At 59.0% G+C, this 16,420-nt stretch overlaps 1 protein-coding gene across 3 annotated transcripts in view; it reads left to right on the top strand.

Annotated features, from left to right (window-relative positions):
- The first annotated feature begins 565 nt into the window (after positions 1–565).
- Positions 566–16,420, top strand: part of SDK2 (sidekick cell adhesion molecule 2) — a 261,245-nt gene continuing 245,390 nt past the window's right edge. For all 3 annotated transcript variants that reach the window (XM_065909896.1, XM_065909895.1, XM_065909894.1), the window contains exon 1: positions 566–986. In XM_065909896.1, the coding sequence (XP_065765968.1) occupies positions 923–986 (64 nt within the window). In that variant the 5' untranslated portion in view covers positions 566–922. The remainder of the gene's footprint in view (positions 987–16,420) is intronic.

Below are 16,420 nucleotides of genomic sequence, written 5' to 3'. Positions count from 1 at the left end.
GCCGCCCTCCGGGCTCTCCGCGCCTCTCGCCGAGAGCTCCGGCCGGAGCGCGGCGGAGGGCAGAGCCGCCGAGCTCCAGCCTCGCGCCGGCAGGAGCCTCCGCGCCTGGGCGCCGGCCACCAGGCGGGATCGCCGAGCCCAGCAGCCGTCCCCGCCGCCCCGCAGCCGGCGCGGACATGGGCGCGCGGGGCGGCGCGCCGGGCCGCGGGACCCGCAAAGTTTGCTAGCCCGCTGGGCGCGGAGCCGAGGGCGCGCCCGGGCCAGGCGTCCCCAGAGGGACCGAGAGTCCCCGGACGCCGGGGCGGTGGAGCCAAGAGGGTTGGCTCGGCCTCGCCAGATGCCGGCTGCAAAGTTAGAGAGAAGAAAACTTCAGCTCCAGGGAGGTTCGGACCGCTACGCTCACCGCGCCCCCCGAACCCCGCGCCCCTGAAAGAAGCCCCGCAGCCGCCTCCACCGCCGCGCTCGCCTCCCGCCTGGCCCCGGGGGCCCGGCGCCCGGATCGGCGGTGACTGCGTCCGCGCCGAGCACCCAACCAGGGGGCGGGGAGGGGGCGGGGGGCGGGCAACGTGGACACCGGAGGAAGTTTCCCGAAGTTGTCGGTTTATTCCGGAGACCGGCCCGCGACCCGGCCGGATCGCCGAGGCGGCCCTGCGCGGGAGGAGAAGTCGGAGTTGGGGTGCTCAGGGGGGAGGCGCCCCGAGACCGAGAGCGGCCTCTCCTCCGTCTCCTTGCTCGCCCCTCGCCTTCCCGGGGCGCCACCGGGGATCGGACTTGGACTGAAGAGGAGGAGGAAAGGTCGGGGTTGCCAGCGCTGCCCCTCCCGGGTGGATACCGCTCCGGGTCGGAGCCGCGGGGGACCGAACCCCACCAGGATTATAAAACAGTACGGAAGAGATCCCCTTCGAAAACAAGGCTGGCCACCATGTGGGAACTGCTCCTCTGGACGCTGGTGGCCCTGCACCGGATCCGCGCGACTGGAGCCCAAGGTATGGGGGGTCACCCCCACGTGGGGTGGGGGAGAGGGGGCGGGGGGCGGGAGCCCGGTGGGCTCTCGACGGCCTCCGGGACCCCGGTCGTGGCCGGGGCAGAGCCCTCTCCCGGGAGTTTCAGGATCCATTCCCCGAGTTTGGGGGCTCTTTTTCGGGGATGGGGCGGTCTTGTTGAGACTTGTGGCTTCCGAATGAGGGAAGGTGGGGGTCCGTGCTGGGAGGCGTCGCTCGGGGAGGCTGAGAAGAGCCTTAGAGCATTTGGAGGGGGGCGCTACCCACCCCGCCCGCTGCGAGCGCCCTCGGGCTGGCGTGGGAGGGGCGGCCCTTCCTTGAGGGGCTCAGCACCCGGCTGCACCCAGCGTCTCAGGCGGCTCCTGGGTCCCCGCTCGTAGTCCGCGGGGACGGGCAAGGCCCCGCCGGGCACGCGCTGGCCACCCCAGGCGGCAGGGCAGATGAAAAGAGGCGGAGCAGAGTGCGGGGTGCGGGCTTGGGCGCCGCGGGAGAGCAGTTGCAGGGCCTGCACGTCCCAGAGCCCGCGCCCGGCTGCCTGGCCGGCCGCCGGGGCCGGGGGTGCTTCGGGGTGCGCGCCCGAGCCGAGGTCGCGAGCGCAGCCCGGGACCCACCGGGGAGCGGTGCCCTGGGCGATCTGAGGCCGTCTCCCCTCCCGCCCTCCCCAGACACACACTCAGCATCCTGCCTCTGCCGCCGGGTTGTGTCTGCAGCCGCCGCTCTGACCTGTAGCTGCCGGGAGCGGCCTCCGGGTGGAGAAGGGCCGGCGGCTTTGGGGGTGGGGCTGTCAGGGCCGGGGAGGAGGCGTGATCCGCCCTGCCCCGCTCCGGAGGGCGGGTACCCAGGCACCCCGGAGCCCGCCCGCAGGTCCCCGCGGGGGAGGGCGGCTGCGCCCGGCTTCTTGCCTTTGGTGTTGGCGGATCCAGACCGCGGTGTCCGCGGTGTCCGAGCGGCGCCTGCTGGGGGCGGAGAGAGACGAAGCTTCCCGGGCCTGGCCTTGCCTCTTCCAGGCTCCGGAGGAGATCTGGACCCGCCGCTGGGGGTACGGCGCGGGGTGGGCGGGGGCCTCCGGTCTGCGCGAAGTCTCCAGCCTCGAAAGGGCCCCCCCATCTCTGGGACCCCAGAACCGCAGGGAAGAAGGGACCCTCAGGCCCCCAGCGTCAGGCGCTCCAGAGAGCTGAGATCAAAGAGATTGAAAATAATCAGCCCCCACTCACAGGGTTGAGGGGAGGATTTTACAGCGTAATTTATGTTAAAGCACTTAGAAATTTTGTAATGGGGCCCTGCAAATGTAGGGTAATAAAAGTTATTATTATTTTTACGATCATCGTAAAATCTCCCAGCAGGCAGGGACTTCAGAGGCCGTCTTGTTCTACTGGCCATTTAACAGATGGGAAGACTGAGGTCTGGAACCTTAGGTGACTCGCCCAAGCTACTGGGGGCAGGAGTCAGAACCCAGACCAGGTGAGTTCTCCGCCCCTCTCCCCCTTCAACGAGGACCATCTGCAGCAGAGCTGACCCTAGGACAGGGTCCTCCTTCTGAGGGCCGGGGGAGGATGGTGAGGCGGACAGAACAGGAATGGGTCAGTGTGCCCTAGGACCCGTCCCAGCTCTGCTCTGAGATGCCAGTGGGGTTACTAACCGAAAGCCAGGACACAGGGAGGACTCGTCTGGATGCTTCCAACTTAATTACTGCACAGACTCCAACAACCCCACGGTGTGGTGTCCCTGGGCAGCTGGCTCCCTAGATCTTGTCCCACCCAGGACCCGGCTTGTCAGGAGTCCCCAGGGTGCCTGAAGCCTCTGCCTGCATGTCGCTGAGTCGTTTCCACGTCCTACCTCCACAGCTGGCCCAGCCCCACCTGAGGCCAAGCACCCTCGCATCTGCCCTGCTGAAGGCCAGGCCCGCCTTCTGTCCCCATGCTTCCGACGGGAGGGGCTCGCCCGTCAGAGGCAGTAAAGGTCTCTGATTGATTCACTCCCTCTCTCGCGTCTCTTGTTTGCTGCCCGCCTGAGAGTGGCTGCCCAGATCCCCTGCCGCACCGTTTGTGCTCTCTGGCTCCGAGAGAGTGTTTCCAGCCTCCACCGGGTCCTCTGCTTCCATTTGTCTCCTGGGCGGCGGGCCGTGCGGAGCATTGTGGGGAAACCTGCTCTCAGCCCAGGTCTGGGGGCTCTGTTGCCTCGTGTGTCGGGTTGGGAGGGTCAGGCATGCAGGTCCAGCTTCTTATCTGCTCTGGGGTTCAGTATGGAGTTTCTCCTTTGCCTCTCTTCTCCGTGCCGTTAACCCTTTGGGGGTAGTTGCCTGGAGAATCCCCATGGAAAGAGGAGCCTGGCGGGCTGCAGTCCTTGGAGTCGCAGACATCAAAAGCCACTGGCCCTGCCTGTCACTTTTGAGCCCGTGAACCCCGTCCTTCAGTCGTGGTACAGAGAGGGGAGCCGAGCAGTCTTCCTTTCTGGGGACAAACCTCACATTGGCCGGTGCCAGGCTTTATCTCCACTGAGCCTCGTTGTTTTTTTCAGATCCTGGCAACGTTACCTGTTTATACCGAAAGCTACCATTTGACGATTGCCCCTGAAACTCTGTCACAAGGGTCCCGGGTATTTCCCAAACTAAGTGCTGTGATGTGTAAAGAGCTGAGTCCATAAGAGGGAAGCAGGTATCCCGGGGCGCCCAGCACGAGCCTGGTACACAGAAGGTGCTTGGTACACAGAAGAAGGTGCTTGGTACACAGAAGTTTGCTGCTGTCTGGTCTGACTCTTTCGCGGCCCCACGGACTGCGGCCGGCCAGGTTCCTCTGTCCACGGGATTCTCCAGGCAAGAATACTGGAGAAGGTTGCCATTTCTTCCTCCAGGAGATCTTCCTGACCCGGGGATTGAACCCACATCTCCTGCGTTAAAGATGGGTTCTTTACCCCTGAGTCACCTGAAAAGCCCTAGGAGGTGCTTAGTAAAGGGTGATTGTCACTGTTGTTATCATGATTGTTTTTACTCCAAGCCGAGGGATCACGAGGAGTGGGCTCCTGGCCACCCACTAAAGGCCCTGCACGCCCTTCCCTCACGCAGGACCCTTCCTTGACTTCGCTCTGTGACTCCCGGCGGCCCTCTGGCAGTGCTGGTCCGGACTCCCAGACTCTCACTTGGAGGGTGGGTGCATCTTAAGCGCCTGGCAAGATGTCTCACGTGCCCCGAAGACTTGACCACTGCTACTGGAACATCCCGGGGAGGCCCGGAGGCTGGAAGCTGCGGTCCAGCCAGCTGGCCCAGAAGGTTCACGGAGGGGAGTCTGAGCTGAGGGAATCAGGCAGTGGGAGGGCCGGGAGGTCCAGCAGCCCTGGAGGCTCCTGGAGGCTCCGGAGGGAGAAAGTTTAGTGCTGGGAGGTAATCACAATGAAAGCCCAACAGCACTCAAGGGAACGGGATGAAAGTTTAATTACATGGTGTGGCTAAGCTGTAATTATTAATTACTGACAGCAAAAAATAACTTATTGATCAGGGCTCCTTACTAATTACCACGAGGCCGAGTGGCATGCTTGCCTGGGGCTCAGCTGACATGTGTCAGGAGGCCCACGTGACGGTGGGCCCGGTGTGGGGTGGGGGTGTTCCCCTCCTTCCCTCCTCCCAGGGCCAGAAAGGTGGCTCTCCGCCCCGCACACCCCTCGCCCTCTGCACCCCCAGGCTTCGGCGGGGCAGTCTGGAGCATTTCTGGTTCGATGAGCGACACAGTTTGGTGCTTTGTCTTGGCCTGAGAAGCCTCGCCCCCGCCTGGGAGGGACAGACTCAGGACCCCCACCCAGAGAACCAGGTCGTGCTGGCAGCCTGATACCTGCCTCCAAAAGGCTCCCTTTCATGCATTTGTACAGCAAATATTTATCGACCGCCTCTCCTTTATGTCCTCTGCTGGAAGGCCAAAGTAGGGGCCAGCAACCTTGTTCCATCAAGAAAGGGAGGCTGGGAAAGAGGCCAAGTCCTTTACAGCCGTTCTCTGTTTAAACAGTGCCTGAAGGGCCGACTTTAAAATAATGTGTTAAACTGCATATTGGTATGCATTCGATCTTGTAGCAGGGAACACAGTCGGGCTGTAAGCTAAACAGTAATAGAGAGCGAACTTGTTCTTCGTCCTTGGGACTTTGGTGGATCAGTTCGTTTGACTTGAAACACGAGAAATCTTCCAGTGCTGTCCCACCGTGTCCCCAGGCCTGGGACAGGTGGCCGTGTGATCTCTACTTGCATACCCCTGGCAACGGGGGACTCACTACCTTACAAAACAAGCCGGTTGTTAGACAGCTGTGCTTTCTGTTGGTGCTCCTTCCTGGGGCTGGTTTTCCTCGCCCGCCTTTGAAGGAATCCTCTGATTGACTGGAGCCTCCCGCTTTCCTTCCCCTCCTCCTCACCCCCTCTGACTCCGGACCCCTTAGGGAGTTGGAAAACTGAGTTGGAATTGACGCTGGGTGTTAGGGTGCTGCCTGTGGGGTCTCCACCCTGGCCCCGCCTGGAGCGTGTTGCCGCAGACGGCCCTGAGGCTGGGGGAATGAGTCATCATAAATTTGGGGCCTCGGGATGCCAATAGCAACAAGTGGGCCAGTGGCGGCCCCAAGGCCTGTAATGGAAAGGAAAACGAGCCTGGTTGCTGAGACATCCTGGCCTTTCCTCAGCCTCCCACCCGCTCCTGTCCGCTGGGGGCGGAAGGCGGGGCCGGTGAGCCAGGCTGGTGAACTGGGCTGAGCAAGAGACCCCCGGGGCTGCTCAGGGTCCCGGGGCAAAGCAAGGCAGGGGCTGCCCAGCTTGTCTCATCCAGTTCCCTGAGCCAGGGGTACAGTTTCGGGTGCAGCAAAGTGGTTCAGTCACACATATACATGTATCTATTCTTTTTCAAACTCCTTTCCCATTTAGGTTGTTACCTAATATTGAGCAGAGTTCCCTGTGCTACACAGTAGGTCCTTGTTGGTTATCTTTTTTTTTAAGTCTTTCTTGAATTTGTTACAATATTGAGTCTGGGTTTTTCTTTTTTTTTTTTTTTTAAAGTTCTGTTTTTTTGGCCATGAAGCATGTGGGATCTTAGCTCTCTGACTGGGAATCGAACCTGCATCCCCTGCCTAAGAAGGTGAATTCTTAACCCCTGGACCAGTAGGGAGATCCCGGTTATCCATTTTAAATATAGCAGTGTGTACATGTCCATCGGGAGCAGTGTTTCTCTTGAGCCAGGAGCCTGTGCTCAGACTTCCTCAGCCCTCTTCCCAGCTTTTCCCACCGCTGGCCCTGCAGGTAAAGCGGCCTCCAGCATTCTGTCCTCGGGATTGGGTCCTTGCTGAATCTCTGTCATCCAAACTCCATCTTTCTATGGGGAGGAAATTGGCAGGACTGGTAGGAGGCTTGGGTAATGCCCATCCAGGCGTGGAGGCACCTTTTGAAATACAGGAGAGGGGAAGACTTGCATCTGCAATTAAATCCTCTAGTCGGGCTCACTTCCCCTTGCAGCGCATTGGCCAGAGCTGATCACATGGGCCCCACGGTGGCCCTTTCGAGGCACGGGAGCTGGGGAGTGCAGGCTTGCCTGTGCTGGAAAGAGAGCGTCTCCGCGCACACTGGGGACGCCAAGCCTTCCTCAGAACCGCAGGGGCGACGCTGGTCTCCAGAAGGGCGTTTGGTACAGAGCAGCCACTTAACCCGAGACAGGGCCATCCCTCAGGCGCCCCCCTGAGCCGCCCCAGCCAGTGCTGTTTCTTCCCTGCCTTTGAGTTTTTTTTTTTTTTTCCTTATGCTGTTGAGAGGTGGCATGTAGAGTGGCCAGTGGCTTGGAACTGGGCCAGCCTGGGTTCCAGCTCTGTCACTTCGGGTTAGTCCCTGCCACTTTGCGTTCCATCACTTAGACGCTCAAGCCCCGTTGGCTTGTTTGTAATATAAGGAGAAGTAAATGAGATAACAGGAGTGGAGCACTCAGCATGGAGCCTGACACATCACAGGCACTTAATAAGCTAATTTAACTGTGTTTGCACTTCTGTGTTTGCCCTGCCGAGGGGTCTATAGACTGGATCTCAGGTTGCATTTTGTTTCCAGGTTTCCCCCCCGTGGTATCTTTTCTCCGTATTTCTCCCCTGTCTTCCTCTTGCTTCGCTTTCGCTTGCTTCTTCACCAGAGTAGAGCGATTTGGTTGCTCCTTCCCATCCTAGGTGGGGTGTGACGCAGCGGTAAAGAATCCGCCTGCCAATGCAGGAGACGTGGATTCAGTCTCTGGGTGGGGAAGATCCCCTGGTGTAGGAAGTGGTGTCCCACTCCAGTATTCTTGCCTGGGAAATCCCATGGACAGAGGAGCCTGGCGGGTTACAGTCCATGGGGTTGCAAAGAGACGAACACGCCTGAGACCCTGCGCACACCCCGTCCTGGGGATGTCCAGAGGGGAAGCCAGCTCACATGTGGCGTCCGTTTCTCCACGTCCGGTGTGTTCCAATCCTTGCCTGCCTCCGCCCTGCTTCACCTCCAGTGTGTGGGTAAACTGAGTCTCCCAGTGATTGCCTGCCCAAGTCCCCACAGCCGGGAACTCAGGATTTGAACCTAGGGCTCTGCGGGGCGTCTTTCCACTCCCCGGGCTGGCCTGTGCGTCCAGTCTCCTTCACTGACGTCTTCCCGATGAGAGGTGCCAGGCCCGTGGTGCTGTTGGCAGGCAGGGTCTGGTCCCGGGGCGGGCGTGGAGTTCGGAAATCGCCCTGGGAGTTCCTCCTCCTGCCCCTGAACCCCTTCCTGGCTCTCACCTCTGCCCTGGTTCCGTCAGCTGGCAGAACGTGAGTCCTCAGGAGGGCAGCCCCTTCCTCCCTCGCCTCCTCTCCTGCTTTTCCCTGGCCTCCCTCCTGGGGGGGGGGGGGGCGGGGTGGGAGGACTGCAGATATTGGGGGAGCCTCCTGAGGGTCCTTGGGCAGTGTTCATGACTGGCTGCCCCGTGGCTGAGCTTTACAGAGTCTTCTAAGCTGAATGGGGGTGGAGGAGAGAAGCAATTAAAGTTTGATCCATTTAGGAAGCTATTAGTGACCCAGAGGGGTGATGAAATTTTGATGATGTGATAATCCAAAGAGGAGGAAATATTACTGGCCGCAGTGCAACCCATTCGGGGAGTTCAGCTTCTGGGGTGGACATGGAGACTCTCGGGGGCCTGCTGGAGCCACGACCCCGGGTCCCCCACACCCAGACTCCTCTGTGGGACGGGGCCGTGTTGCCCAGAGTCTGAGCCGTGGCACCTGCCTGCCTGGGCTTGTCCCCGGGTAAGGTAAGCCGGTTCTGAGTCTGGTCCAGGTGCCCTGTTCCCTGCTTGGAACCACAAGGGCCGGTTCAGAATGTGCCTCCAGAGGGTCCAGATGGGACAGGGCGGGCCCGTAAGGGACCTGAGACGTAGAAGACTCCCTGAATTCATTTACTGCTTGAGTGACCCTGCATAAGGTACACAGCCTCCCTGGGCCTCGGTTTTCCCATCTGTCAAATGGAGATGCAGCTGTCCTAAACTCACTGCACTGTAACAGGGTTTAATGAGATACGCTAAGCGCTCAGGACAGAGCTCCGTGTGGTAAACACTGAGTAAGTTGTACATCGGTGTCATTATTGGCATCTTGGTGTCAAGGAGACAAAGTCAGCTTTGGGGCTCAAATTTATCATGTGCCCTGTCAGCAAACACCTCTGCTCGCTTCATCTTTCACAGACCTGCCAGTTAGCATCTCAGCTTCCACTATTAGGGATCCATTTCTTTGGCTGAGACATTCCCCGCCTCCAGCATAAAATGCAGATACACCACAGGGAACCCAGATATGGAGCTGTTATGGGCTGTTCAGGTCTTGTCGTGGATGTCTTTACAGGATCCTTTCCTAGAAACTCAGTAGTCTGCGGACGACGTTCACAGGCATCTCATTTTCCTCTTTATCCCAACCTATGAAGGACGTGGGCCAGAAAGTATTTGGTTACTACCTGGTTAGCAAGTTCAGAAACTTGAAGCCACTTGCCAAGGTCGCTTGACTTGTCCAAAGGAGACAGCGAGGGCAGGCCAGCTACCTCTTGGGTCACAGCTTTTGATCCTGTCGAGACATCCACGTTCGGGACTCGCTCGCCACGCCGCTCTGCTTGGGGGCTAGGGAGCCGTCTCGTGTGACCCCAGGCTCTGCCCAGCTTGGGTGGGTGCTTGGCCAGGGCACCAGGTGCAGGCTGGCATGGCCTCGCCTCTCTGAGAAACTCAGACCTCTTTCTGGAGGCCCCATCTGCTCTCCCATGGGGTCTTTTTTTGGTTTGTTTTTGAGATTTTTCTATGTGGACCATTTTTAAAGTCTTCATTGAATGTGTTACAATATCGCTCATATTTTTTATGTTTTACTTTGGTTTGTTTGACCACGAGGCATGTGGGATCTTAGTTCCCGGGCTGGAGATCGAACCCACACCCCCTGCACCAGAAGGCAAAGTCTTAACCCCTGGACCGCTAGGGAAGCCCCATCCCATGGGGGTCTTAACAGTAGCATCGGAAGGCTGGGACCTCTTGCGTCTCTCCTCCCCCACACCCTACTGATAGACCTTTGCCCTCGTGGCTTCCTGCCCTGGGTACCACCGCCAAGCCCGCCCCCGTCTGCCCTATGCACACCCTCGCCTCTCCCCTCTCCCGACCCTGCCCCCACCCCGGCCATCAGCACCCCTCCCGCCTCCCTCCCCCGGCTGGAACACGTCTTCCCAAAGGCCCCTGAGCCACTCGGATGCCGATGGCCTGGATGTCTCATTTGACACTTGGTCTTGTTGATTCTGAATTATCTCTTGATGTGTGTGTATGACTGATTCCTTTAATTATGAACTCCTTGAGTTTAGATAATAACCCTTCATCAACAAGGAGCGAGGTGTTAGACATAAATTATTGTTCGCCATTAAGGAAGTTAACCCCAGGAAGCAGGGTGCTGCAGGGGTAACAGTGACAACAGAGAGACGGAAGAAGGCTTGTGACACCGCGTGGCCTCGGAGGTCAGGGCTCATTCTCGCTGGGTCCCTCCTGGCTCCCCGGGTCCTCCGTGGGGAAGCATGGGGGCATAAGACCAGCATTCCCAAGCTCTCCGGTGAAGGGTTCTGGGGTGGAGGGCTCTGCAGGTGGAGGAGAGTGGATGCGGGTGGAGGAGAGTGGATGCGTGCCTTGGGGCCCGCCACACCGCCTTTTCCACCCTTTCCTTTTTTAATACCCGAGATTTTGCATTCCATTCTGCAGTCTCTCTGAATTCTATTTTAACACACAAAGGGTATTTTATAACCCATTGATGTTGCTGGAAGATGTGGTTCGTTCTGCCCCCTGGCTTCCTGGAACCCCTGGGGATAGATGTCAAAACTTGGCTTTGAAAAACGTGAATGAGATGATCTCTCGGGTCAAATCGCCTGTAAGAGTCCAAGATGCCTTACACATACATATTGCAGCCATTTGTGTGGAAGTGTTGCCGTAAAGTTGTATCTATCAATACATACCCATCTCCTAAGATAGTTGTATCCCGGTCATAATCGGCCCTGGGCCACCATAACCATCCACCTTGACTGGTCTGGTGCCTTCTGGGTCCCTAGAGGACTCAGCTGTCTGGGTGCTTGGTGTTTGCTGGGTCCTCCCTTCGCTTCCATCAGGGGGCCTGTTTCCCGGCCTCTCCCTGGGCCCTCCCGCACCATCCCTTTTAATTTTCAGAGGACGAGCCACTGAACGCGTCAGACATCAGCTCCACCTTGGAACTGTGACTGAAAAACAGCTGGGGGCCGGGTGTTCAGTGAAGGCCCGAAGACTCTCCCAGCGAGAGGCGCTGGGCCGTAGTAACCGTGCCCCCCGCCCAGGGGTCTATCTTACTCACACGCACATACCTTCCAGGAGAGCCGAGGTGACCAGGAACCGCCCTCTGGCAAAGCAGGGCCTTAGCGGGCTTCCCTGATGGCCCAGTGGTTAAGAACCTGCCTGTCAGCGCTGCGAGCACGGCTTCAATCCCCGGTCCGGGACGATCTCACAGGCCACGGGGCAGCTCAGCCTGCGTGCCTCGGTGGGTGACTGAGCCTGCGCTCTGGAGCCCGCGAGCTGCGGCTGCTGAGCCCCTGAGCACAGGATGGAAGCCTGCAAACCCAGAGGCCACGCGCCCCAACAGAAGGCCCCGCGGCGAGAACTCGAGCACCGCGGTGAAGACCCCGCTCACCACAACCAGGGGAGGCCCGAGCCGAGAGCAGTCAAGACCCAGTGTGGGCACAAATAAATACAGAAAATTATGTTTTAGATGCAGGGCCTTAGTGCAGTCTGCATCTTGACGGCATCACCGACGCAGTGGACGTGAACTTGGGCAAACTGCAGGAGATGGTGAGGGGCAGGGAGGCCTGGCGTGCTGCCGTCCATGGGGTCGCAAAGAGTCGGACACGACTGGGCGACCGAGCGGCAGCTGTGAAACCTGCGTCCCAGCAGCGCTCCACGGCCGGCCCCTGCAGCCCTAAATGTTCGTCACTCCCCTCCTCAGCTCCTGGTGACGTCCTCGGGCTTCTGGGTGCAGAGCCCAGAGCATCCACGCACTCCCAGGCTCCCCTGGGGCAGCCAGCCTCCCCCATCACGGCTCTTTGGCCCTCCCTGCCCTGGACTGAGGGACTCCTGCCCTGAGACCGTACTGCGCACTCACGCCTTCCTGCTCCGTCAACCTTGAAGTCTCCCCTCCTGGCGGATGCTTGCTGACTTGGCCCGGCTCCCTGCAGGCTCAGCCCAGTGGGCCAGGCCTCCCCGTTTGGAAGCCCACCTCCCTGCCCTGGTGGAGCGGCTGTAGGCAGGGGCCGTGGGCCGGCGGGCAGGCCAGCGCGGGGCCAGAGCTGCCCAGGAGGGTCGGGGGGAGCGCCTCTCATTAGCTCTGCCCCAGGCTCATTACCAGGCTGAGCATCACCGGGTGACAAATGGCTGTCGTCGGGGCAGCAGGAAATACGCTACTGTCAGAGCTGATGTGATTGCACTAATGAAGAGAGATCTGCCCTGGCGAGGCAAGGCGCTTCTGGCTGTGGCTCCGGCCGCCTGGCGGGGAGCTCCGGCCGCGGCCCGTGCTCCCCGCCCCAGGAGGACGGAGGCTGGACGTCAGGGAGAAGGAGAGAGGTGTTGGCACTGAATCCCTTTCTCCTGAGGCCTCAGCGGATGAAGAGCTTAGAAGAGGCCGGAAGCCTTCAGGAGAAAGGAGCATTGTTCGGCCGTGGGGAGGGAGGGAGGGTGTGATAAGGGGGCCCCCGACCTCGGCCTGGGCGCTGGGCAGCGCCACTGGGGACCCGTCGGGTGCACCACTGTGCTTTTGACGGTTCAGCCTCCCTCGCGGCGCCCGGGCTGAGAGCGGCTGCAGGAAGGCGTGGGGGAGAAACACAGGCCCATTGTCCATGCCCCCGTGCCGGCCACCTCGTCTGCCATGTGAGGACCCATTGTCTGTCCAGGAACCCGGAATGTCCAGCCGCGGGGTGCCGGGAGCAGGCCTCTGGCTCCACGTCTCCTGTGCCTCCGCTGTGGGAGGGCTCTGAGCCCAGCCTGAGGGTCCCAGCAGAAGCAAAGACACGCCCCTGAGATGCTGACACGCAGATGGGGGTCACAGGAGTGGCCCTTCCGCAGTGCCAGGCCCTGGGGACGGAAGAAAAGCTGATCAAAGTCTTGGGGGGGTGCCTTGCACATGGACCCTCGGGAGCGCATCCTCGGCCCCAGGGGTCCCCTGCGTCACTGTTGGAAGTGAGAGAGGCCTGCAGTGGTGGGCTCTCCCCTGAGCCTGATGGCGTCCCCTGGGGGGCTCGCTCGGAGGCCCGTCTCCTGGCTCCGCCCCCGAGAGCATCTGGTCTGGGGGGTGCCCAGGCACGTGAGGTTCTCGCAGGTTCCCAGATGATATGCTTGCCGCTGCTCCGGGGACCACACTTTAGAAGGACTAAACTGGAGGTGTGAGGGACCCGGGTGCCAGACCATGGCCTTGCAGAGCCGATTTGCTCTGATGGGCTCTGCCTGCATCCCCCGCGGAGGCAGGTGGTGAAGCTCCCTTAGCAGGGCCTGTGAAGTTCGTGTGGCATGTGGGAGGCGGGAACCTCCTCTCCTTCCTTCCTTCTTTTCTCACCAGCAGAAGCTCTTGCTCCCAACGTCCTTCCTTTAAAAAAAGAAAAAGAAAAAAGACACAAACCCAGCCCGGAGCCCTCCTTCGAGCGAGAGGAAGGACAGGGGTGACGTCATCACTGGCTCAAGTACCTTGGGCTAGAAGCGCCAACATAAGCCTCGTGTGTCCGGGACCACAAAGCCTCTCCTGGCCCTTTGAGCGTTTTCTCAGCACCTGCTGTGAGCCGAGCATAGGGCCTGGGGTCCAGCACACGTGAAGGCAGGTCCTGGCTTCAGGCTGCTCCTGGTCACGCGTGGGCATCAGGCCTGCCGTCACCAGTCGAGGCCAGTGTGAAGGACACTAGTGCAGGTGGGAAGTGGGTGGTCGGGGTGTGCAGAGGGCTGACGCTGAGCATCCTGCCCCAGCGGAGGCTTCCTGAGCAGGGGACCTTGAAGCTGAGGACTTGTAGGGTGGGAGGGAACTTTGGGTGTTTGTTTTTGTTTTGGCAAAATAAACTGTGCCTATTTAAAGGGTACGACTTGATCGTCCTCGACACATGTAGAAAGCCTCAAAGCATCACCGAGCCACCACCGAGTTTCCTTGGGCCCTTGGTCACCCCCTCTGCCCGCTGTATAGATCTGTGTCTTTTCCTTTTTTTCAAATGGATATCCAATTGTTCTAGCCTTGTTTTTCGAAAACTTTCCTTTTGCCACTGAATTATCTCTGTGCCTTTGAAAGTCGTTTGTCCCTGTAGGTGTGGGTCTATTTTGGGACACCGTTCTGCTTCATTTCTCCACTTGTCTGTCTTTATTCCAGCAGCACATGGTCTTGGTTACTGTTGCTTTGTCCTGAAACCAGGTAGTGTCAGCTCTCTAACTTTGTTCTTTTGCAGGGTTGTTTTGGCTCTTCTAGGTCCTTTCCATCGCCATGTGCATTTTATATTTTGCTTAATGTTGCCTATGAATTTTGGAATCAGATTTTTAAAAATCCTGCTGGGACTTCCAATTGGAATTGCATCAGTCATAGAGACCAAGTTCAAGGGTGTCAATAATATCTGACCACATTGAGTTTTCCAGCCCACGAGCATGGGCTGCCCCTCCATCGTTTAGTTCTTTGATTTCTTCTCAGCAACATGTTTTAGGGCTCACAGTCCAGGTTTTGTACATCATCTGTCAGATGTATGCCTAAGAATTTCATGCTTTTTATGCCATTGTCAGAGCTTTTTTAAATTTTGACTTCCAGTGGTTTGTCTGGAGGATATAGGCACACAGTGGATTTTGACTCAGGTCTGAGACGTGGCCAGACTGAGTGATCGATTCTAGTAGCTTTTCTGTGGATTCCATCGGGTTTTCTACACAGACGATCAGGTTGTCTTCAAATGCACAGTTTCACTGTTTTTCCAGCCTGGATCCCCTCTCTTGACCTGTTGCTCTGATGAGACCCCCCCACCACCACCACGGGGCTCTGTTTTCATCCGTCTCATTGCCAGGCAGCACTTAACGGGGATCAAATGCACACCTTCAAGGTGGTTTAACCCCTGAGGTCAGGCTGTGCTTGGCCACATTCTCAAGGGGCTTCCTGCCGCAGCCCCACCCTCCGGGTGCTCACCCTCAGCTGTCTCTCCGGCAGCCTTGGACGCTCCGCACGCTTCAGGAGGGGAGCAGGAAATGCAGGCAGTGCTTGTCCTGTCTGTCCACCCCGGTGACGAACACATCGTCTGGGAGAGTCTGTCTTCCTCCCCGATCCCTCCTCTGGGCCAAAGTCCTGGAGCCTCCTTAAGAGGCAGTGGATGAGCGACAATTCTAGGGCCGCTCAGAGAGCCTCTCAGGTCAGATTACCAAGGGCTAACCATCCACAGAGGAGGACGTGAGGCCAAGGGCCTCAGTGGGGTGTGCTCAACCACGGGGCCTGGGCAGTTGGGATTTCAGGTGCCTTTTGCAGGCTTCACTCCGTGGCCGGTGTTAGCACTTTGGCCACCTTAACTGAGAAGCCAGCCTCTGCAGGACTGTGATTCCTCTGGACCCTCTTTCTCAGCTCCACCTAAGCTGCGGGGACACTCACGTTGGCTGGATTGGGGCTTGGGAGGGAGAGAGGGTGGGCTGCAGAATGGCTGGGTTCGGGGGTCTGGGTGCAGACAGCGCCGCCGTGGCCAGGGCCTCTGCCAGGGGAACGGGGAGGTCAAGAGTCAGCCCCTGGGGTGTGCATTTGGAAGGGGCATCACCTCTCACATTGGCTCCCTAAGCCCCAGGGTCTCCTGGAGTGCGATGGGTCTGAATAGCCCTTTACAGGGGTTGAACATCAGCTCTTAGAGTCCCTTCCCCGGACATTCAGCCCGGGCACTCCTCTGCCACCCCAGCTCTCAACCTCAGACACACAGCCGGCTCATCTCCCAGACAGTTTGCTCTAGGAACTGTCTTTTATCTCCCAGACAGTGCGTGATAACAGGAGTTCCCACGGACTGAGCCTTTGCCGTGACCCAGATATGGATGGACCGGTCCTCTCAACAAGTCGGTGAGGAAGCATGCTTTCCCCACTGAATGGATTAGGGAACCAGGGCCCCACCCAGGGCCCAACCACCCTGCCCTTGACCTGCCTGCCATGGAGACTCTGCCAGCCTGTCACAGCCTCTGCCCTGGACTTTTGTGTTCACCCCCAAGACCAGCCTCCCCTGGGGGCCCCAAGCTCCCGCCTTCTCCAGCCACGTAGGGTCTCCCTGCCCGTTTCCATACGGAAGAGGGCACTTGAGCACCCCAGACCTCAGCTCTCGTGGAAGGAGGTGAAGCTGAAAAGAAATGCAGTTGGGATGTCGGTCACCACGGTCATTGCTGTCACCGTCTCATATTTGGTCGAACCTGGAGCATCACTTGTAAGACACATCAGTGTTTTACGCGCCACTAAGAAAGAAGATGCGGCCATTCCGTCTGCAGTTATAAGATGCATCCTGACTGCAGAGATGTGCAAGTGCATTTGGAATCCCTGAAACTGGGTGAGGGCCGTGATGGATAGAATGCCATCCCCACCAGGTTCCGTTCTGAGGGTCCCACGTGTGTTAGTATGTTTAACCCTCACAGGACCCCCTCAACCACCCTCTTGGCCACAAAACAGGCCGGTAGAATCAATTCCGAAAATTTAAGAAGCTCTTCCTGGCAGTGTTCATGGACAGCTTTGTGAAGATTCCCCTGGGGCTCTGGTTCCTGGCCAGCACTTGACCCTGTCAGTTGGGCCCCAGGAGGCCCAAACGGAGCAGGGCTGCAGGGTCAAGAGGCCACCCCAGTGGACTGAACGCTGCCTTTTTCCAGACTCATTGGAAAACCCTGGGGACCCACCCCCTGGGGCCCAGACCCCTGTGTTTGCTTCTGGGACTCTAGAAC

Source organism: Muntiacus reevesi, chromosome 18, assembly GCF_963930625.1.
Source record: "Muntiacus reevesi chromosome 18, mMunRee1.1, whole genome shotgun sequence".
Taxonomy (NCBI): Eukaryota; Metazoa; Chordata; class Mammalia; order Artiodactyla; family Cervidae; genus Muntiacus; species Muntiacus reevesi.
This window is presented reverse-complemented; position numbering and strand designations above follow the sequence as displayed.